Here is a 24927-nt window from a genome sequence, read left to right as displayed (position 1 = left end):
TTGTGTCATAGGTATACTATATAGGTAGGAATCCGGTTATGGACACCGCGTGTGATGAGTCATCATTGACCTTAGACTTCATAATACGAAAGCGAAATATAATAATAATTGTTGTTATTTTAGTATAGAGGTTAGCCAAGTAGGTAAAATAATATTATTGTAATACGTACTATCAATCTGCTGTTGTTCGTTTAAATATCATCGTTAGTCGTAACGACTACACCAAGATTCAAGAGGCCTTCACTCCGAAATTCGTATCACATATTAAAAAGGAGTAAAGGACACACGACTAATGACTATAATTATTATTTTTTTTTTAATTATAAATAGAAAAAAAGTTATGATCGAAAAACTCAAAAACCACTACTGACTATTGTATTATATTACAGGCGTGAATGTAATTATAATATTATTGCGAAGAAATTCTAAAATACCTATACTAAAATATTCTTATACATTAATCCTTTATGTATAATAACTAAGAGATAAGATATAATAAATGAACGAAAATGATTTCGTATAAGCAGTGGCGGATCAAGGATTTTTTTATGAGGTTTAAGTATCGTATTCTGTATACTCCATAGTCCATCAAGTCCATCTTGAAGGCAAGAATCTTTTTAGTACTCAAAATCAATGTGTTTTAGTGCTTAATGTTCAAAAGGATAAGCACGAGTAGAAACATTAAAAACACATCTAAAACAAATTCTTTTATTGGAAAAAATTAAATTTCATCACGTACTATTTATAATATTATAATTTTATCATTCATATTAACAGAAGCAGTTTCATTTTTACAAATTTATATAGAATAATAAAAACAAAAGTACTAGGTAGCATAAGAAAAAATACTCAACTGTGTAACAATTAAATACTATATAAATTATATTGATGTATATAATCAGTTAATTAATTTATACGATAGAATTAAAATACAATATAAGTTAATATTACTGATGCAGAAATATCTGCATGTAGACCTTTTATGTTCTGATTTTAAAACAATTGCGAGTGTTTTGTTTTTGAATGGTTTAACATTTTCCTGATTGAAAATTGTTATAAAGTGTTAATCGTTAATGTAACAATAAATAAATAAATTATAATTAATTTATAATTTATGACATCAGTGATCACACATTTAATATTTCATAATAGTGTTACAATTAATTTTAGAATCAATTTTCTTTACGATTTCATCTGGTTATCAATTATTAAGAAAATAATACTTCTCAATTTTTTTTTTTTTTTTTGTTAGAGTGCTATAGCACTCCTCTCTGAATTCGCGTCTACGTATAAAGTATAAATATGTTTTTTTCTTAATTAATATCAGTAAATATATTAGCTACATTTGTACGCTTCGTGAACATGTTATAGGTGAACATAAAGGGATAAGGAAAAGAGGAAAAGTAAATAGTTAGAAATTCTATGATGCGTTTGCAATTTATCACTTAGTTTAATATTTTGATCTCTGAGTAATTTCAGCCTATACGAATTGTTATATAGCTACAGTTTTACCATTTACAATCAACCCGGATTGAAGATAATGTTGAAAAAAAATAAGAAAACTATTAATACATTTAATCAAAACAACAATTAATTATAATTATGTTATTATACAATGTTAGATTGTGAGGCATAATAATACAAAATATATAGGTAATTAAGTGACTAGTGTAGTGGCCAGTGGATTATGTTTATGTTATTAGTAAGAGTCCGATTTATAATATTATTTTTAAATCCTTTAAACGTGATGTTTTTATGTTATTAAAAATGGCATTGTATTCTCTAAGTATTCTTTTAAAATAACCAAATTTATAATGATTTATGTCTTTGAGTATACACTATAATAAAAATTAATTATGATCGCTGACATGTGACTCACATAAATAAAGATATAATTTACTATTATAGTTACTATTTTGTTAATATCAGACATTATTGATAGGTAGATAGTTATAAGAATCGGAGAGCTAAATAATTTAAATAATTCGTAAAAACCCAATCAACAATGTAAATTCAGTTTTTGACAAGGTAAGTGGGAACATTTTAAACTTACCTCTATACCTTACAACCTTTTGCTTATTGAAAAGAAGCAAAATTCATTTTTTTAGCTATCATTACATCATAAAATATATTCTTAAACAAATAATACCGTTGAGGTTACTGGTTTATATTATTATATAGTATATAATTTACCACCCGGTATTCTGGCCATTGAATTAACACCAAATCACTAAAAAGTCGAGACTCAGGAGTTAGAATATAGTTACGCTCTCTTCATGATTTATGCCATTTTATGGGTTGCAATAAAACACATTTTTATATGACTAGATAGCACCACATGAATGGTATTTGATAGTAAATTGCTAAATTCTAATGGTGATAAAAAATATGGCTGTTATCTCGAGGCCGAACTGTACCCATCCCGACTGCAGATGACCATGATTCTACCATGCGGTACTTACATTGTAAGAGCAATGATGAATAATCTGTGATAACAAGAAACCGAAAAATAATGATAACAGCACTTTAAAATTTCTCAATATTGCATTAAATATTAATTACTATTGCAATTTGCAAATTACATTAATCAAAACCTCCTGGCTCGATTCCGGGCAACATAGTCTGGAAAAGTAAGTATTATGTTCAATTATGTTAATAATAACAGATTGATGTCTAATATATGTATATTATTATTAATGTTTATAGGTTAAACGCTAACAAAAAAAAATATAATGTATTTTGGACTTAATTTTGGTAGACAAGCTATTTTAAAAAAAGCAAATGTGTGGATACGATGCATGTGCAATGTTGCAAAAAACAATGATATCAAACAATTGGAATACATCCGAAACATTGGCATTTCAGCACATATAGATTCTGGAAAAACTACTTTGACTGAAAGGATTTTGTATTATACAGGTAAAATAGCTAAAATGCACGAAGTTAAAGGTAAAGACAATGTAGGAGCAACTATGGATTCAATGGAATTAGAAAGGCAGAGAGGCATAACAATACAATCTGCAGCTACTTATACAATTTGGAAAAATTACAATATTAACATAATCGATACACCAGGTCATGTTGATTTTACTGTTGAAGTAGAAAGAGCACTGAGAGTTTTAGATGGTGCAGTTTTAGTGCTATGTGCAGTAGGGGGTGTACAAAGTCAAACGTTAACAGTTAATAGACAAATGAAACGATATAATGTTCCTTGTATAGCATTTATTAACAAATTAGATAGACTTGGTGCTAATCCATACAAAGTTTTAGCTAATTTAAAAAGTAAGCTTGGACACAACGCTGCATTTTTACAGCTACCAATTGAACACGAAAACAACATTAAAGGAATTATCGACTTGATTCATATGAGGTCAATTTATTTTAATGGTGATTTTGGAGATGACATAGAATATGGTGATATTCCAGAAGATATGAAAAAAGTAGCCAAAGAAAAACGTCAGGAATTGATAGAACATGTGTCCAATGTGGATGAACAATTAGGAGAAATGTTTCTTGAAGAAAAAACTCCTACTGAACAAGAATTAATTGATGCGATTCGGCGTTGCTGTATTAAGAGAACATTTACACCTGTTCTCCTCGGAACAGCGTTGAAAAACAAAGGTGTTCAACCCCTGTTGGATGCTGTTTTATCTTATTTACCAAATCCCGGAGAAGTAGAAAATGTGGCATTACGACAGACTGATGATATTAATAACCCTGAAAAAGTAATATTAGATCCTAGAAGAGATGGAACTCATCCATTCATTGCCTTAGCATTTAAATTAGAAGCTGGAAGATTTGGTCAGTTGACGTACATGAGATGTTACCAAGGTAAATTATCTAAAGGAGATACCATTTACAATTTTAGAACATCTAAAAAAGTACGGTTATCAAGATTGGTACGTTTGCACGCAGATCAAATGGAAGAAGTCAATGAAGTATATGCTGGTGATATTTTTGCTCTATTTGGTGTAGATTGTGCTAGTGGTGATACTTTTATTGTTGATAAAAAACTCAACATTTCATTGGAATCTATTTTTGTACCAGATCCAGTTGTGTCTATGGCTATTTCACCAGTCAATACAAAAGATAGGGACAATTTCAGTAAAGCTGTAGCTCGATTTACTAAAGAAGATCCAACTTTTAAGTTTCAGTATGATGCAGATAACAAAGAAACTATAGTTTCTGGTATGGGCGAATTGCATTTAGAAATTTATGGTCAAAGAATGCTAAAAGAGTACAACTGTCCAGTAACGTTAGGTAAACCAAAAGTTGCATTCCGAGAAACTTTGGTATCTCCTTTTGAATTTGATTATTTCCATAAGAAGCAACACGGTGGTCAAGGACAATATGCCAGAGTAATAGGTATTTTAGAGCCATTACCACCAAATGAAAACACAAATTTAGATTTTATTGATGAAACATCTGGACCTAACGTACCTAAGCAGTTCATTCCTGGAATAATAAAAGGTTTTAAAATGATGGCTGAGAAAGGATTATACTCAGGTCATAGAATATCAGGAGTACGCATGAGGTTATTAGATGGAGCTCATCATACTGTGGATTCCAGTGAGTTGGCATTTATACTAGCTACACAAGGTGCTATTAAACAAGCATACGAGGAAGCAGCTTGGCAAGTGTTAGAACCGATTATGGAAGTTGAAGCAGTTGTACCTATAGAATTTCAAGGATCTGTAATGGGCCAATTTAATAAACGCAATGGTATCATTAGTGGAAGTGAAGGAACTTCTGATTGGGTTACAATTTATGCAGAGGTTCCATTAAACTGCATGTTTGGATTCGCAGGAGAATTAAGATCATTAACTCAAGGTAAAGGAGAATTCAGTATGGAATATGTTAGATACTCGCCAACAACACCTGAAACTCAAGAAAAAGTAGTAATGAATTATTTAGAAAGTACAGGCCAACTACAAGCTTTCCTCAATTCAAAAAAGAATACCAAGTCATAAGAAAAAAATACCATTAATTAGCTACATTGACTGAATTTTTTTTTTCTAGTACACCATCTTGTTAACATTTGTAATATATTTGTTTCAAAATAATAATTTTATTTATAAATTATTATTTTATTTATATGCATTATAAATTAAAATATATGTATTATTATGTAAAAAATAATTATATAACAATATAAAAATATATGTCTTTTAATTTTAAATATTTTATAGCCTGAAGTTGTAAACTTTATGAAGTGCATAAGGAACTAAATTGATTATATCAAAATATATACTGATGGTACCAAAAACATAATCTTCAGGATGTAATTTCCACATCAATTTCTGCAAACAAATGTTAAATACATTAACTTAACTTAACTTCATTAATATATTTTTATAAAAAGTTTTTTGTAATATATTTTTACCTGAGCATCATGCACAAGGAACATTGAAAATAATAATGAACTGATACTAGACAATATGAGTTCATATGTAGTACTGCCTAGTATTATTTGTACTAATACACCGGACGAAAATATAGTGATAATTAGCAAAACACTAAAAATACAAAACCAAATTATTAAATAAATAAATGTAAGGGCTTTGATTTAATGTTAAAACATCGTTGTAATAACATTTGCTAACAAGCTTAAAAGACTCACCAATATTCAGTCAAAGATAATCCCACTCTCTTAGTCTTACTTAAATATAATGTTGTTGCTATTATTGAAACTAAGGTGAGTAACAATGTTTGAAGCAGTATAAATAAATCAAATGACGTGACTACAATTCCTACGGTACAAGCTTCTATAACAGTCTAGATGTAAGGTTTTAAAGTTAATGGAATTCTAAAATTACAGTGTATATAATATTACAGTATAACTTTATTTCTATCATACTCAATAATAATATTAAAGATTAGCTCTAAGGGGTTTATTTTTTATTGCTTGTATACTTACAAAAATTATTAAAATTATAAGATTAGCAGGATAATGCTTGCGTTTCATATGTAAAAAAATAAGTACAGCCACATTAAAAATTAATGTAATAGATAACATGTATTCACTGAAACATACAAATTTAATATTGTTGATTATGGATTAACAAGCATACATTAAGGCATTTAATTATATTTTTATCTTTTTTCTTACAAGTTATAAATGAAAAACCGTATTTTTGGTGTAAATAAACAGAAAAATCCCATAAAGTTGAATGCAAACAATTGAAGTATCAGAAGTGTATATACTTTTCTTAAAAATACTAAAACAAAAATTATAGCATGAATACAATTTTATTGAAATAGGTTGAGAATGTAAATATTGAATTACCTACCTTGGCATACTTTTACATGTTGTTTCTCTGTATTTTCTATACTTAATAAATGATATGAAGTATTTATTTTGTCTTCATTGTTGTTTGTACCTACAAAAAAAAAAAAGATACAAATAATCAAGTAATTTCAACAAAAATAAATAAAGTAAGAAAACACTTATAATAAGTACATTGAATACTATGTACTCGAATCTGGTAGTTAATTTTAAAATATTTTAACTATTATTAAGTATCAATTCAATAAATATTTGGATTACCTACTGAAGACACAATTAGTTGACTTCAAAGATAGTATTTAGATATATTAATTATTAGCGTTTGTTATTTCCCTTATTATACAAATTTAAATTAAAGGTTAAATTCTATTATTATTCATATTATTCATTAATAATTGTAATTGCTAGGGGCTACCCTTAAAACCATACAAATATGCTATAAAAATAGCCAAAAATGTCTTTGGAAAATGCATTTTACCACAAAAATGAAAAATACCATAATATTATATTATACTTTTTTTATACGATCTAAACGAAAACAACTTTAATATCATGAAAACAATTTATCTTTAGATAGTATTTTCAATAGGCCAAATTTGTATTGTACATTGAACAAATATGTATTAAAACTAACAAAATGACTTAATAATGCTAAAAAAGGTAAAAAGGTTGAAAAATGCAAATAAATGTAAAAATGAGTTTCAGCTTTGAAGTATCTGTTACATGAAACAAATTGTGTGCATGGAAATTGTCTAAGATCAACCAAAAAAATGATGCACTTTACATTGAAATCCGACCCCAGAAATTACCAATCAGCACTTTTTAATTAAGAAATTACATAGTAATAGTACAGTAAATTAAAAAATAAAATGTATACAATTATCTATCATACATTTTACTAATACTAATGTTATTTTTATGAAAAAACCACACAACAGAATTTATGATTATGTCTTATTTAAACAAAATAATTACTGAAATGATTTATTTTTAATAAATTAGAAGGCAACATTTTTTCAGATAACATAACAATTAGTTGTTCAATATACCCAACTTGGGGTTTGTAATAAACTAATAAATTTTCAAAATTAGCTTTTTAAGCAAGTTATTGTATGATAAATTATACATATTGTTCAGTGGCAGGCCGAAAGGCTCAATTTTGACACAGCAGAGTCAATTTTTTAAAAAGATGATGGCAGTGGCACCAAAGTCTATGCTAAGGTTTGGCCATATTTTACTTACATCATAACTTTGTTATAAATAAATAATGGGTACCTAGTAGAATATATTGTGGGATGAAGGTGGTGGTAAAGAATTAAATATGAAATTGTGTCATTTAAAAATTAAGTTCACTACTTCACAATAGATATTGTTTAAATCATTTAACCAATAACAAGATGTTATACAGTGTTCCATGTAGATTTACCCATTACTATAATTCCTTAAATAATGTAGATATCATAATTCAGTATATTTATTTATTTATTTTTTTTTTTTCATAAGACTCAAAGAGACAAGGATTATATTAAGTATTTTATATTTTAATTTAATTTAATTTTTTAGTAAAAAAATTGAAAATAGCTTTTTTATAGTTTATTTTTCTGAAACTGTTGATATATCAACATTTTATTTTCATTAACATCGATATATTTTCTATATTTTTTAAGTACATTAAAAGTATTTGTTGGTCACACAAACTTGAGGCTACTAATTTTTTACTAGGTTCTTGTTAATATGGTACTAAATATTTCACTATTTTTCTCAAAACTAGAAAAATTATTAAAAATCATGAAATAGATGACAATAAAATGTTGAAATGTCAACATTTTTATAAAAATTAACTCTATAAATGGTTTAACTTTTAATTTTTTTACTAAAACATTAAATTAGGTAAATTAAAATATGAAATATGTGTAGTCATTATCCCCATGAGTCTTACAAAAAAACAGAATTATGATATGTCCATTATTTCAGGAATTATTTCAAAATGGGCAAATACGCATGTGACAATTTATTAAGACACCGCATCCATGTATGTTGTTTCCATTTTACAAATATACATGGCAAATTTGTATTTAATAGATCAAATTTTGTGTAATAATGTTTAATAATAAAGTGAATAAATACCTATTATTAAATTTAAAAATAAGAATATTATCTGTATATTTTTAATATAGGCTTGTTTATTGAAACTGTTGAAAACATATCTGCTATGTTGTAAGTTTGTAAGACAGAAACAACATGGGTATGATTTCATCTTACTTCTAGGATGTAACTTAGTTATCAATAATAATTACCCAAATAATTAACATCATCCATAATCACAGTTGTATGTACACACCACAATGTATGGAAATATGATATTATAATTGAATACTGTCTAGGAAATTCATTTGTCAAATATTCATCTTGAAAATTAGATAAAAAAAAAAATTACAATTTAGTATAGGTACATGTTATAATGACTAACGGATCAAGTATTTACAACTACTTTACCTTTGTTAACAATAAGATAAAATCATTACAAGTTGTATCAAAATTGAAAAAATTATGTGTATTCATGATTATCTTGTATTTTTTACTTAAATAAGTTAATGGTCTAAAAATCAAGTTTTACGTATTTAGAAGATATATGTACAATAACACTGACCTCAGAACATTATAATATTAAATAACAGCATAAAAACTAAAACATTCTAATATTCATGATGATAAGCTAGCTATTACCTAGCAATATATTTCCAATGAGGATCAAGATATTCAAGATAAGTAGTTAATTGATGACATAATATAACTATAATGTTGTGTAATGGAATTAAAACAAACATTATAATGACATTTTAAATTAAAATTATAAATAATAAATAAAAAAAAAAAATTGAAAATCATGGAAAAGATTTATATTAAAAAAAATAGATAAAGGTACAGTTTCTGTAATGACCAAATTTACTGAAACCACAGTAGAACCTCAATTATCTGGAGTAATTATGGGGAGGGGACACATGGATAAATGAAAACTACAGTTAATTTATTCACTCATTAATTATTTATTTAACAATATTATAAATGTGTACATTGTCATGTTATATAGTTATATCAAGACTTAAAATATAATGTAATTAATCTTTGTTTTTTGCTGTTTATTATTTACTATTTATAATTATATATTATGTATTTATTTTTGCTTACTTAATTTATTATTTTTAAATACATGACATCAGTGAAGTTAACATTTTCCTAAGTGTCTATTTCTTTACTTTCGGCACATACAAAGTTTCAGATGAGAGAGTACAAATAATCGAGATTCTACTGTATTTAAAATTTCTGATGATGGGTATTAATTACCACTTACCAGTTAGAGAAAATCGTACACTACTTTAATTTATATTAAATAGTAAATAAAAAGGCTTATATGGCATCATAACTATAAAATCATTGGAAAATATATACTAAACAACTCAAACAGTAACGGCTACATATACGACGTATGATATATGTGATGAATGATAATGTTTATTGAATAATGATCTATAAAACTAATTAATTATTGGTAACTATAAGTACTAAATAAATAATTTTAAGACTGTATTAAAGCAGTAAAGGCAGTAAAGTATGAATTATATTGTTATTATTTATATAGATAACACAAAATAGATTAAATGATAATACTATCTTTAATCGTGGTAAATCCGTAAATAAACATATCACTAATGGATCATCATCGTGGTGGTGTAGGTCGAGTGATCGAGAATTCAATGTTATTTCTCCTTATTACCACTCCACTATCTTATAAAAGTTCGAATGATTAAAACGCCATCTAGTAGTAATATTTTTATTACAGGATATTAGTATATTAATAACTTTATTATATTATTATAACTATATAATAATATATAATTGGAATTTAGTATAATAACTAGGTACTTGGAAATACTTGGAAGTACTTGGAAGTACTTGGAAGTCCGTGGAAGTACGTGGAAGTACGTGGAAGTACACGGAAGTCTATAGAAATACTCGAGATTCCATGGAAGTATACCACTTCGAACAATCATATCCGTTGTTATTATTTTAGTGAATTTTGTAGTGATATTTAACTAGAATATTTTGTTATTTCAGATTATTTGTTATAATTTCACTTATTAGAACTTTATGATACCCTCCATCACTTTTTATTACAGTTATAAACCTATGACTGCAACCATTGTGTTTATTTATATTTACAGGAGTGGAGAACATTTTCAATTATTAATTTCATACCTGATATTGAAAATGTAACAGAAAAAAAGAATCGGTTTTATGTAAGTATCCTTTGTATACTGTAGAATTTCACACGAGGACAGATTGGACAGATAGTAAGAAATAAAAATGATGTAACTTTAAATCATTGTTTTAACGTAAAAGTAAGTAACCACTTATTCATGAAAAAGTTAAAATTATTTTATACATAGTTATTATCTGGCATTGATTAATATTTTTTATAGTATACAAACTTTTGCTTTTACTTTTTAATACTTTCAAACATTATACAAATACCTAATATAACTTCAATATTTCGTTAGTAATGCAAGCGCCTTTGTCGAGTATGATGATGCCAATGTTCACATTTAACCATTTTATTTAGAGGGTAACACATAGAACAAACTATATTTAGAAAATCTAATAAAAAGCGAAAAACTGTAAACAGTTACTTAAATATGTTTAACATTAAAACCACTGTAAGCTACCATTTTTAAGGAGTTGTAGTTAGGCAAATTTTTGAAATTTAATTTAAAAAGTATAGAAATGTTTGAATGAATTAACAAGTTTACTTTGCACATTTCAATTTCAAAAAATTTCAAAATTTCAAACTTTTCAATTTTAGCATGTCCTTGATGAAAATAAAAATTTAACATTTTATGAATTTGTCAATTTTTAATATTAAATATAATACAGATATTAGAAATATTAAATAATATTTAGGTACTTCGACCTATGCAAATTAATAAAATTGTATACCAATTCAAATATCATTATTATATTTAAAATTTTTTAAAACTGTTTAGCTTTTATCAGTTGCTTTCGTTGTTTTCATCAAAACTTAATAAGGTTCACATGATTTATAGGATTTGCTTTTTATTAACCAATTGCAGATAATTGGTAACCAATTATCAAGTATTTACAGTGATTGGTTTTGAAGTTACAAAAATAAAAAAAAATAATTTTGTTGAAAATTGGTTTTACGTGAAAATTCCGGTTTTCCCGTTACTTTTTTTGTGGTTTTTCCCGATTTTTTCGAAAACTACTGAAAAATTCTTACTTTTAACCTCTATAATTTATCAAGAACATTAAATTTTTCATCGGAAACCATCCCTAAAGCACTATTTCGACAAGTTATCGTGTCCACAAAAAAAGTCTTAGATAGGACAATTATTTATTGCTTGTAGAAAAAAAAATCAAAATTTCGTTATTTGAACACACAATTTTAGTTTTTTTAAAAATATTTCAAGATTGAGTATTATATAATAAAATTCGTGTTTAATAATACAAAGATAAATATTTTAAGTTGTACCAAATTATTCGTTATCGGAATCTTCTACCAAATGACATCGTCATTTGATGCAGGATCAGAGCTTGGTTGAGAAACTAATACTTCTTTTTTCTCGTGTTCAATATTTTTTTTTCTAAAAATAAAATATATTTATTATTTTATAAATATCACATAAATTCTATTTTATACTAACTTTAATAGGAAAATAAGACATTCTTTTACTATTAACTATTACAGTTTACACGACTCAACATTTTTTATATGTTTTGTTTTACTGTTTTTATTAAATTCAGTCAATAACAAACGCTAATGTCTAATAGCTTAAAGTAACTCTATCAACCTAAACAAATAAATAAAAATTAAAAATGGTAAATGAAATATACTTCAATAATAAAAAAAAGTAATCTAATTGTGTACCCATTTTAATTTATCTCCATCTTCAATTTTTACATACTTGCTTCCAATTCCATGTTTCTTAACATGCCATGCCATTTTCTTAAGAGAATCGGATATTTCAAAATATTTCAAGCATTTCCATCTACAAATATTACAAAATTATACTTCAAATTTTTTGCTAAAAATAAAAAGAATTGCTTACGTTTTATAATTGACTTCTTTGTATAAGTGTTCACGAAAAAGTTCTATATTAATAGTTTTAAAATCATCGCATTTAGGACATACAAAGGGTAGACCATTTAAAGATATTGCTCCTAGTTTATCATTCTTATTAAAAAATCTATTAACGTTTTCTGTTTATGAGGTTGAATTGAAGAGCTTTTAGTCGCTAATTTTGGACTCTTATTGATGTACCACGAGATTTATTATTCATTTTCAATGGTGTTGATTCAATAAGAATTACTCGACAAGTAGGAGACACGAGTGTAGCGTCAATACTTTCTAAAGCTTGCGGTTCTAGAAGTTATCTGCACCTTTTTAAGGTTTGTGCAATTCTTCTTTATCAGTAATCAAATAAATAAAAAATTTAAAATTTAACTCATTATTAATGGTTATTAATTATTATAACTTAAAAATATAAGCATGTAGCTTAAAAATTTTTAATTTGGTTTAAGAATAAATATTTTTTAGTAGTAAAATTAATCTGAAGTGTATACAAAACATTTCAAAAACTCTTGAGCACTGTACTGCTACTGGAGGATATTCCAATATATAATGTTCTATAAATATACCTACTAGCATTATCGTCCTTGTTTTCAAATTGATACATAGGACATTTAAACATATTTGATATTTTATGGGCCATTAAAATATGTGATGTTATCTCTTTTTCTGTATATCTCAAACCAGTAGAGCATATATATTGCATACCCATTGAGGCACATTAGATGGATCTATAATGTACAAGTTAATTGACAAATATATATTTTTTCTTTTTAATTAAGTTAATTTTAGGCTAGTAATACACATTAATAATATACCTTTGCTTCTACCTCTGTCAATACTATTATCTACTGACATCGTTTGTCTGTTAATAATTATATTGGATTGTACTGAATTGGATATTTCTGATAGATGGGCATTTTTCATGTGTGTTTTCATATTAACTCGATTAAAGTCAATATTATTACAGTACTGGCATTTATATAAATTTTCACTATGGTGCATTAAATGTAATTCTATTTGATTTCGTTCTATAATTTCGTATGTAATATATAGTGGTAAACAATATAAACATCTATAAATATAAAAGGATATTGAATATGCAATAATTTGTTATTTTAAGAACAGTCATAATATTTAAAAGTATAATTCTTTTCAACATTTATAGGTAATATGAACATTTTGAATACATGCTTTTCTAGAGGTTTATAACATTTAAAAATTAACTATAAATTAATTACATGTGACATTTGTAGGTAGAATGAAAAACTGATGTATGTTTCTTTAACCTTTCCTCTGTCAAACCTGTATAAGTTCAAAGAAGTATTGAGCATTTATATCGCATATTTTTTGGTATGCACTGTGGAAATATCTCGGTAATAAAATTGTCATCTGGGCCTACTATACAACGATTTTCTTATTAAGTTTATCTCTTTTTATCTGTGCAATAATATAGGTAATTCAAAATTGTTGATTCATGAAAAATATAGAATTACATTATAATACATCTAAAAATTAAATTTCTTAGTTTAGATTCTAAAAAAAAATATTATTTTAAAAATGTATTTTAATTTTAGGTGACTAAGTTCTGGAGTAGAGTGTCCAAAATGTAAAATATATAACCTATAGACATTGGAAGTTTAATTCAGTTAATCGTATTAGTACATATACCAACTAGTACAAAATCTCTGAAACAAACAAAAAAGGCTATACCAATAAAGGGTGGAAGAAAAATATTTTGACTTGGAATAAACAATAAATCAAATTATCAATGGCACTTGAATTTAATTATTATATTTTATTAAAATTTTTATTTTTCGTTTAATATTGTAATATACTCATTATATTATATGACTCATCATAGATAGATTAATTTATGCAACTTACTAGGAAAAAGACATTATATAAAATGGACAATGCTTAATTAAACATATTTAATATGAATAAAACTAAAAGTTATATGTTATATAATTTTAATCATTTATATATATTCTGCAAACATATATATATATATATATTATTTTCTAAGAAGTGGTGTATTTAAACAAAATGAAATTTAAAAAAAAATTTTAATTATTCATATGGTTTGAAAAAAATGTATTTCCATTACAAAAACTATGGACATCTATTGTTTGCAATTGTCAACTGAATAGTTTTGAAATAAATATAATACTTTTGGAATCAATTTTTACAGTCTTAATTCAGTCTTAAGCATTAGTATTACAAAAAATGAACGTGTCTCGGGACACGCATTTGGAACGAAGTCCCTTTCGCACGCAGGTTTGGCATATCATCAATCATTAACATATCAGGCTCTCATTGGTGATAAGTTTTTTTAAAAAGAAGGAGGTTTCATCATACATCTTGTATAATAATAATAATAATAATTATGTATAGTAAGGTTATTTTGTACCTACATTGAAAACCACTGTTCATAGAATAATAGTTTCAAAGCATAAAAATAGTATAATATATTGTAAAAGAATAGTAGTGACAACATTTTTATTCAAAATTTGAACTTCAATAGGTACTGTTAAAATATTTTATACTTATCGATTTGACACAACCAGGTTTGCATTTGAAAACAGTGTTTAAATCCATTTTGGTCTAAAAAACGGTATAGAAAATTACATACTATATACCTATGTCAGCTTGATGAGTAGAGGTTACATTATTTCAACGATTAAAGCACATATTAAAAAAATTACTTCATTTATTACAATATTATATTTTTTTTAAAGGTCAAGTACAAATGCCATTAGATTTTTTTATTCTTTATCTTATTTAAATGTTGTAGTCAAATATTAAGTTAATCATTACGCTAATAATCAAAACTAGTTATATTTTAAATTAAATATTAATTTATTCACCGTAGTAATTTTATATATTCTAAATCTTTTAGGTTTCTAAATTGTTACGTTTATAAAAATATTGGGATTATATATTTTTGATTTTTTTAGTTTATTCGTAAAAAACTCGATATTTTATAGAAGGAATAAGTACATCTGAAACAATGAAAATTAATTCTTTTCATAATATAATTAGTTTTATTGGTTTATATATAACAATATGATAGGTATATTTAAAGTCAGCCATCTAATCGTTTTATATATTTGTGTATGCACTATAATAAGCAAAATAATTGATAAAATACATAATATTGTATAACAATTATTAATTAATAGTTTGTATTGCATAAAAAAAACTGAAAAGTGTATTTTTTTTTTATTAAAATGTTGTTCTTTTTTGCTTATCATCGCGGACAAACGTCACAACTTAATACTCCGACTCCCAATCATCAATTGTAGTTTTGAGTTTGTGAGTAGACCGTACCAAATGTAAGTAGATGTTTCAATTGCGATTTTCATTGGGTGGTATTCATCAACAATCTTATAGAGGCGTGGCAGTAGCATAACATTGTGGACGACATGTTTTGTGTCGTGGCATGCAGCGAGTTAAGATGTTTTTTTTTTAAGAGAAGGGTACCTATACATTTTTTCTATGTCCAGTCTTCATTTAATTCATTTAACAAATAAAAATATATAATATTGCATTTACCTGCGTGCATTTCTAGTTATATTATTAGTTACATATTAAATGATTATATTATCCTCACCACTGATAACATTAAATAATAATATAAAATAATATTATGTGTTTTTATATGACAAATTTAATTATAGTTATCATTTATTACAATAATAATAAAAAACAATATTATGTTTCAATTGAATTGAATTAGAAACAGTCACTAAAAATATTGATACCAATGATACCACCTACACATTTATAGTGTAATTTTTTCTGTGTATAATATATCTCAATGTTTTGAAAATTGCATTGTGTATACAAAACATAGTAATATACCTGTAGATATGTAAAAGTATTGAATCTCCATTAAAAATGTTATTGGATTATAGCAAAATAATTAAAATTGAAATACTTCCAAATTTAGATTTAAAATATTTATAAAAAAAGTATAGTTAGTAAGATAATGCATGTCATCGATGGGGTGTTTTAGATTGGGGTTTGAAACAGAGTGACGTTTGGTATGGTGAGTGGTGACAGTAAAAAATGTTGGAGCTGGTTTTTCGGAGTTTACATCGATTGGTCGTTTGGTAAATTGGTCGAAGTATATTTTCGTCACGAAACGAGAATATATTAAATCTATTCAATGAGTGCGGTTTTAACCTATCAAAAGTTTGACTAGTTTAAGGTTTTGTCCCGTATTTTATCGTAAAAATATATAGGTACAAATTGACAATACTCGTTATTATACATTTTGCGATAATAAGTTGAATAACAGCGTGTACAAATTTACACTCGGCATTTTTATGCAGTATGACGTATATAATACCATTATATTAGGTATATTACAATAGTAAATATTATCGGAATCCGATAATAAGATGTCATTTATTTGGAAAAATAATATTTCCTATATAGTCTGTACTGTGTGTACGAGAGCACTGTCTTTCAGTCAACTTTGATAGACGGCGTAGTTTAGTGCTAATTATACAGTTAATATAAAAATAATAACTAACACGACTAGATTTTATCAAAATGAAAAAGAAAAAAATATGCTAGTGCATGATGGTTTTTGTATCGTTTTGAAAGTTAAAATAATGAAAAAACTACGAGTGTATGGAAATGTGTTGAAAATGTAAAATAAAAATGTAAAGTCAGAATACATTCAGATGAATATTTCATTTTAAGAGATTTAACCGAAATATCACATGTTAATTGGCTGGGAAATCTTAACCGTATCAAGGGTTGGGGGTAATACGATACTTAAAGCTGAATACATATACTATATACTATATACTATATAACTAGTATTTTTCTCAAGTCACAATGTAAAAAAATTGTATATAATAAGTTCAAGCGGGGTATTTACCCTATTAACCCTACCGCCACTACTGATTCGCCACTGACCTGACGATCAATTTTACCACGACTAAATTCATACGGCCAATAATTGACTGTACAGCGGTTGTTCAATTAAACAGAAAAAACGAATTATTGGTCTATGTACGCGATGGTTGCTAAAAATGTTTTTATAAATTAAATTACTACAGTCAAACATTTTTAAGAGAGAGACTGTCTAGTGATAAAATATAACTTCATTTAAACCTTTTCTTGTTATACTATTTATAGCGCAAATAAATGGAAACAAAAACGATATTATATATTTTTAAAGATCAACGCTTTTAATAATTCATGAATAATATTTTTCTTGACTGATGCGGTGCTTTTAAAAAGTTTGATGTTTTGTTTATTTTTTTTTTATCACTGTCAAACGTATATATAATCGTAATAACTTATTCATATTTTTAAAATGACTTTTTATATATTAATGATTTTACGTGACTTTTATATTTTACAGTATCTGACCTCACTTTAAATAATAATTTACTGTTTAATAAAGTTAGGTAATATAATTTATTAATAATTTTTATCTATTTATTTAAGTTTAATAATCAGCTGAATTGTTATTATTATTTGATATGAATTTGTTTAATTATTTTAAATAATGGTGTACATGGTTTGGGAACCTTATTTTAATTTTAGTTATTTAGGGAAGGATTTATATTCATTATCGATAGGTATGTTTTTCCATAGTTGGGAGTTTGAGCATAAGAAAGTTTTGGACAATGTCTTGTTAAGTATTTTTAAAGACATATTTGGCTATTATAAGTCTAGAATACAAATTAATACTTTTTGTTTTTTATATTATAGGACATCGAAAGATGTCTATCAATAATATTATATATTATTTTAATCTTTCTCGTGTTTATGTTGACTGTTGAACTGAAAAATGATTTGTATTATTTGCATATTATATTTTTTGTAGTTAAGTAAGTATGGATAACAGTTTATTTAATTTTAAATGAATATATTTCTAATACAAAATAAATAAAGATTTTCAATTTTTTTTACTGCAGTAAGAAAATCTTTAAGAAACCTTATATTAAATTTTCAAGTTCTCAAGATTTTAAACCAAAATTGTTTTATCGAAATTTCAAAAAAGAAATACTTAGAAAAATTTCTTTTGTCTATAAATAGCTCAAAAAAACTAGATTATTTTAAAAATGTAATCGTGTATAGATAGCGTTAGTATAAACATTTGGTGATAATTTAAGTATTTACAGTGATTCATTTTTGTGTTACAAAAATATAAATTTTGATTTTGTCGAAAACTGGTGTTGAGTAAAAATTACTGTTTTCTGTCATTATTTTATGGGTTTTCCCGACGCTTTTGAAAACCGAAGGAAACTTCTTACTTTTGACTTTTATAATGCACCAAGGATAGGTATTTAATTTACCACTGGAAACCACATCCAAAACTTTAAATTAAAGCATATTATTTTGACAAATCATGGTGTACCTACAGTGTCTTACACAGATAAAATTAACACAAATAAAAATTATTATTGAATTATTTATATGCATGAGAAATGTATGATTTTTTTTTTAAATGTTGAAAAAAATATTTAATGAGCCATATTTTTAAAAATGTATTACATGATCTCATGTAAGATGTTATTATATCTATATAAATTTATTAAAAATACATATATTAAGTATATTTATAAGTAGGTATTTAAACTTCAAATTTTTACAATATATGTCAAGAACACAAAAATTAGAAACTATATAAGTATTTTTTTGTAACAGTTTAAAAATCTTTATTTTCCTTATCAATAGTTCAAGTATAATTAAAAAATCTAATAAATATACGAACACAATAATTTACGAAGAAGTTCAAATTTGAACAACATTACGTAAAGAAGAATAAAGATGTTAATTATTTTGATGTAAATCAAAAACATTAATTTTGAGAACTTAAGAAAACTTTTACATATAATAAATAATTAATAATTTTATTATACGCAATGATATTTTTGATACTTATGAACAGTTTGAATCTATTTTTACTGTTTTATTGTATTTACAAAAATATGTTATTTAACATTTGGTTAATAAGTTTAATATGGCATGAATACATATTATAACAATTATTAATCATATACTTATAGTATAATAAATGCAATATTTTGGAAAAATTTTATCAACCTATTGTCATACTAAAATGTAAATAAATGACCAATAGCTTTATCAAAAATATATTATGAAATATACTTAGTGAAATAGGTTGATTGTTCTGCTCAGAACCGTTTATCGTATACAACGTTACATAATTGAATTCAAATTTATCTCATCAATAATAGTGGTGCACTCTACAACTAATCTATGTACCTGGTACACAATAGTACAATAGTACAGCCGAGTGGTTATCCATTTGTCTATTTTTTAACCTTATTAATACATTTATTTTTTATAAATATTGATGGTAAAATATGTATAAAAATTATGCATTTATGTTTTATTTCTACTAATTCAATTTCTATTAATGATTTCTTTACCATATTTATATCATTGAGACCTAATATCGGTTTCCAATGTAATATTCATTTGAATAAATGTTATTATTATTGATAACCGTTATACTAGCTTCTTAATTTAGTGAATAATTATGCACTTTAAAATGTAAATTTAACTGCATACAATTTTTAAGTTAAGTTAAATTGATAAAAAATATATTTTTAGAAATAAAATGTACGATTTTAAATGGCTTCAAAACCATATTTTTATTTATATGTAAAAAATAACTATGTTCATTTATTTAGTATAGAAATATATATTATACATTTAATAGAATCTTATATTATTAATAATTTGACATATAATTCCAAGGCTTTTTTGGTTTCTTCACCAATTATGTAAAGTGATCATGTAATTTTTATAAAATAAGTTTTTCAATTTTTCAGTGGGTTGATTTTATAATATGTACTTAGTATACAATTTATATAATATATTATACAAAATTTAACAAATGTTGTACTGTGACTAGTCAATTATAATTATTATATTGAATACCATTTGGTTGGTCAGTTATCATAGATTTGTTTATTTTATTAATATTTAAATATTTAACACATTTTATAAATTGTTTTTGTTTGGTTAATATTACAATTTATTATTTATATTGTTTTTATAATTATAATATATTTATTATAATGTTATTCATATTTATCAGCGCATATCATTTAGCCGTTAAATCACCAAAAACCATTTTTGGTACTTAAGGTGTTAACACATGTTTCAAATGCATAATGTTTTATCCAAAATGAATGGTACCTATAAAAGAATCATTTTTTAATAATATTTTCTATGTTAGTCAAACTAATTCTATTACCTTATTTATTCAAATGTCATTTGGATAAAATTAACTGCTTTGGGATTATAACATTATTATATTCATATTTTAATATGGATACTGAATAGGTATTAAACTGAAAAAAATTGTTTCGCTATTTTCCCATAACAATATGTTTCGGTTTCAGATTTTAGCAAAGTAAATTATTGTAATCGTGTATAGTTGCAGCTTTGTTCTTTTTTATATTTGCAACAGAATAATATCGACTAAACACATTATTTTCTGACACTTCACTTGAGTATTCAAATTATACATAAACATTTTTTCATTGTTTCTTAAAAAAAATGGTACACAAAATAAATATGTTTTGTTTGTTTATTAAATACAATTGAATTTGTACAAATATGGTATTATTATTATTATTTTTTTCATATTTATACGTATTACAAATACAGGTGATTTAAAAATTTATTGTCTTTTTGAAAAAATAATTGAAAATTGAGTTCACCAATAATAACGTTCAATATCTCACATTAGTGTTGTCCATTTTATAAGTATTTTTATTTTGGTTCCTGTTGTGGAATAATAAAATTGTGGTACATTTAAGTAATTACGGTTGAAGTATGGGTGCACAAAAAATACACTTCTGTTTAAAAACTATGAAAAGTCCACAAACAATTGTGTTTCATAATATACGACCCATGGTGTAATAATAATAATAATAATAATAATAATAATAGTAATACATAAATCACAATAATATTATATATGTACGTGTATTATACTGCAGCTTGTAAATGGTATATTACAAAGTACGAATGGCAATATTAAATTTTATAACATTTTGTTTCGAAAAATCATCGTATTTATGGCATTACGATGATTCTTATTAAAAATAAAAAAAAGAATACACATAATAATAATATCTTTACCTGTACACAAAACATTACAATCTTATGATAATCAAAATAATAGTAATAGTAATAATGTATTCAAACAATGAACGTATTAATAATGTAATGATAATATAATATTGTGTACAAATATTATTTAAATTAATATATAATTTGTAACATGAAAAAAAAAAATATAAATAATTACTATTTAATGTATAACTAATAATCATATGTAAATAAATGTATAAATTCGTGGTAAACGGTAACCAAAAACGTGTTCACCGTTCAGCGTGAGTGTGATTTGGTGGGGGGGGGGGGTATGTTCGGATATAGTTTGAATTGGCGTTTAAAGTTTCTTCAATGCCTTTGAACACAGTCTTGTGGACTTAGAGTTAGGCCAGGTCTTTGGTTTTCTTTTAATGGTTGTGATCAGCATCACCATTGCCATCCGAATCGACCAAATTCGAGTTTGTAACGTTATTCCGGTTCAGCAGATAGTCCAAGTCTTGCGATATTCGGTCCAGAACGTCATCGTCGTTACTATCACCACCAGAGACATCGGGAAGCTCGGGCGTAGTCGACGACGATTTATCAGTCACCCCGGACATGAACAGCATATGGGGCTGCCGACAAGGTTCCACATCCACACTGCACACGACGATTGTCGGCGACTCATCTGCGGCGGTGGCGTGCTGTTTAACCAGGCCGACTTCAACGCACACGTGCGTGGCCAACATGTCGGGCGGTGGTTGTACAACGCACCTTATAGAAGTGTCGCTGCCGGCCGGTAGTGGTGCTATCGAAGTCGGCTGTGAGGCATCCACGATGTCCACAGGTTGCCAATCGTCTACCATGACTGCAGAATCGGTAACCGTCGTCTCCAATAATGGTGATCTGCTGTTGTTCCGGTATGAACAACAACTCTTGTCTCCACTGCCACAGTAACCACCACAACCACTGTCGGTGTCGTGACCATCGGATGACTTTTCATGGCACCCTGCATTGTAAAACGTAAAATATGATCGATGCAGTCAAATACAAATGTATATATAGGTAAAGTGTAAATTAATATGAGTTAATGTTTTAATAATGTATACCGCCGTTAAGTATACCTTAATACAATTTTGTTTATTTAATCATATTATTATATTAAATTAACCAGAAAATTGCAAGAAAATAGAACATAAAAAGACTTAAAATTGATATCTGAAATTATAATTGGTTTCCAAAACTTGTGAAATATATATTATGTGAATGATCTAAAATAATATTTTTTACAAATTTGTGTATTGATCATATAAACATTTTAACGGATTTTCAGCAGTATCCTATATCTACTCAGATTAAGTTGAACTCCAAATAATTAAGAAAAACAAAAATCCTGGTGGAGATAAATGAAAAATACGCTTTATAATATGAACTATTATGTTTAATATACGAGAAAAGAACATAGAAAAAATTGATCCTAAAAGTCTAAAGTAAGGCAATGTTAGATTTACATACCCTATATATTGTTCAATTTATAAATTTAACAAGTGATTAAAAGTATTACATTTTATTTAAACCTAATAGTTATATACATATAAGTAATATCCTTATTATACCAATGTTTCTAGTTTCTGATAATTTAATTATTTTCATTCCCCCCAAAAAATACTTACAACAAGCAATTGTAAATTAAATGAAAAGAAGACTCAAACCAAGGTACATTGCTCATTTTCTAAATAGTTTAGGGCATGGTAGTCACTAGAAAGAGCTCGAAAAAAGAAAAACAGAAAGGTACCTAGTTTAAATAAATCATTTTTTAATAGTTAAATTTGTTATAATATACACATTTTTGGATTGGCAGAAAAAAAATCGATCCATGAATGAAATTTTAATATAACCATTTAAAAATAAGTTACATTAATCATTATTTGAATTGCAATGGATGACATAAGAATAAATACTAGAGCTCTAAATATTTTTTTATTGAAAGTATTTAGAATTATTTAATAAAATAATATAATAATAATAAAAGACATAAAAACTGATGAAAAAAATATTTCAAAAAAATTATTTTGTTCTTGTAAAGAGGAATATGGAAACAAATTGTACAAAGAAGTATTAAATTATATTATCTAAAGACTGTAGTAAAGGCATATACAGAACCAACAAATCAGCGCATAAACGGTATAGCTCCATCATAACTTTAAGCATCAATATGATTTAGTGGCACAATGACTATCAATATTTTGTTATCTTTCAAAGTTATAAACTTATATATATATATATGCATAAGTGTTAGATGATATAACTTGTATTTAATATAGTATACTATATAGAATAAATACGTTTTCCACAAAAAAATAATATGTGATATTTCTCAAAGATTACGTTAACAAAATATATTGTAATATAAAACATTTTAATATTCTCTCTATGTTAAAAACCTAAATAAGTTTGAAATTTTAAAAAATATTTTATGATAAATTATTAAATCAAATTAAATACATATAAGAAAATTATGGCTTCAGGTATATAAGTTTATCTTTATTGTTAAGACATTTTCATTCACTAAATATGTTTCATGCATTAAATATTATACAACGAGATAAAGTTCCTGTTATTTTATTATTCACGATTATACATTTTTTATAATATTATATAGGTACCTATACTAATAATAATAATATAATAATAACAAGTATAATTTTATTTTAACATTAAAAATGATTGAAAGTCAAAACAAAACAGACTTAAAAAGGCCTTTTATTTTTGTTTTAAATATTAACACCACAATAATATAGCTGAGGATAGTTTATTTTACTTAATTTAAAAAATAATTTTATAAGAAATTTTATAGTATTTTTTTTAACTATATTCATATTATTATTATGTACCAGATTATTTGAATACAATTATATTATGAATAATTTAAAAAATTTTAAGTTTGTATTTAATTTAATTTATCATATTGTATAATATATTATAATATATTATACTATAGAAAATGTTTGGGATAATGTATGTACTATGCAGTTCATTCGTCAAATTATGATATATTTCGAATAACATTTTACAGTAGATACTACCATCTATAGTTGAATAGTTTTTAAATTAAAAAAAATAATAACTTAATAGTGATTCATTAGAGTAAATAATTTTTGATCTTATTTGATTCGTTGCAGTAATTTAAAAGACATCGAAAAAAATTTAATAATAATTTTAATTACTCAACATTTTTTAAAAAATGTATTAATTAGGTAAGCTTGGAGAGTAAAAATATACCTATAATATTAATTAACACTATTATATAAAATATTTAAAATTATAAATATAATATAAAAATAATGAATTTATCATTGTTATTTAAATAAAATATTACGTATTATAATTA

The 24927-nt window shown here is 25.3% G+C and overlaps 3 protein-coding genes and 1 long non-coding RNA gene across 6 annotated transcripts in view; 2 read left to right on the top strand and 2 right to left on the bottom strand.

Annotated features, from left to right (window-relative positions):
* The first annotated feature begins 2449 nt into the window (after positions 1 to 2449).
* Positions 2450 to 5160, top strand: LOC114126824 (elongation factor G, mitochondrial). The gene is made up of 2 exons (XM_027990851.2): positions 2450 to 2630; positions 2707 to 5160. Exon 2 carries the CDS (start codon positions 2733 to 2735, stop codon positions 4968 to 4970), a length of 2238 nt encoding a protein of 745 aa, XP_027846652.2. The 5' UTR covers positions 2450 to 2630; positions 2707 to 2732; the 3' UTR covers positions 4971 to 5160.
* On the bottom strand, positions 5067 to 9904 carry LOC114126821 (protein lifeguard 4-like). 2 transcript variants are annotated; one of them, XM_027990843.2, is made up of 9 exons: positions 9639 to 9904; positions 8783 to 8885; positions 8584 to 8694; positions 6291 to 6380; positions 6110 to 6218; positions 5918 to 6023; positions 5621 to 5775; positions 5384 to 5516; positions 5067 to 5300 (listed from the first exon to the last, which is right to left on the bottom strand). In XM_027990843.2, exons 3-9 carry the CDS (start codon positions 8603 to 8605, stop codon positions 5184 to 5186), a joined length of 732 nt encoding a protein of 243 aa, XP_027846644.1. In that variant the 5' UTR covers positions 8606 to 8694; positions 8783 to 8885; positions 9639 to 9904; the 3' UTR covers positions 5067 to 5183. The 2 variants fall into 2 exon arrangements, with proteins under 2 accessions (XP_027846644.1, XP_027846643.1); XM_027990842.2 differs by lacking the exon at positions 8783 to 8885.
* Positions 9905 to 10308: 404 nt separating this feature from the next.
* On the top strand, positions 10309 to 14340 carry LOC126555724 (uncharacterized). Its single transcript, XR_007606933.1, has 3 exons — positions 10309 to 12751; positions 13688 to 13887; positions 14009 to 14340. It is a non-coding gene; the product is annotated as an uncharacterized LOC126555724 (long non-coding RNA).
* Positions 14341 to 21009: 6669 nt separating this feature from the next.
* LOC114126804 (uncharacterized) overlaps positions 21010 to 24927 on the bottom strand; it is a 198508-nt gene continuing 194590 nt past the window's right edge. For both annotated transcript variants that reach the window (XM_050199229.1, XM_027990821.2), the window contains one exon: positions 21010 to 22545. In XM_050199229.1, coding sequence (XP_050055186.1) covers positions 21965 to 22545 — 581 coding nt within the window. In that variant the 3' untranslated portion in view covers positions 21010 to 21964. The remainder of the gene's footprint in view (positions 22546 to 24927) is intronic.

This window comes from Aphis gossypii, chromosome 1 (assembly GCF_020184175.1).
Source record: "Aphis gossypii isolate Hap1 chromosome 1, ASM2018417v2, whole genome shotgun sequence".
Taxonomy (NCBI): Eukaryota; Metazoa; Arthropoda; class Insecta; order Hemiptera; family Aphididae; genus Aphis; species Aphis gossypii.
This window is presented reverse-complemented; position numbering and strand designations above follow the sequence as displayed.

Excerpts from the sequence above, each read along its gene's own strand:
- LOC114126824 (XM_027990851.2), top strand. The coding sequence starts at position 2,733 with ATGTATTTTGGACTTAATTTTGGTAGACAAGCTATTTTAAAAAAAGCA.
- LOC114126821 (XM_027990843.2), bottom strand. The coding sequence starts at position 8,605 with ATGGATGATGTTAATTATTTGG. Across the intron at positions 5,517-5,620 it reads TTATCTTTGACTGAATATTG|TGTTTTGCTAATTATCACTA; the intron begins GTGAGTCTTTTA and ends TTGTATTTTTAG. Across the intron at positions 5,301-5,383 it reads TCCTTGTGCATGATGCTCAG|AAATTGATGTGGAAATTACA; the intron begins GTAAAAATATAT and ends ATTTGTTTGCAG.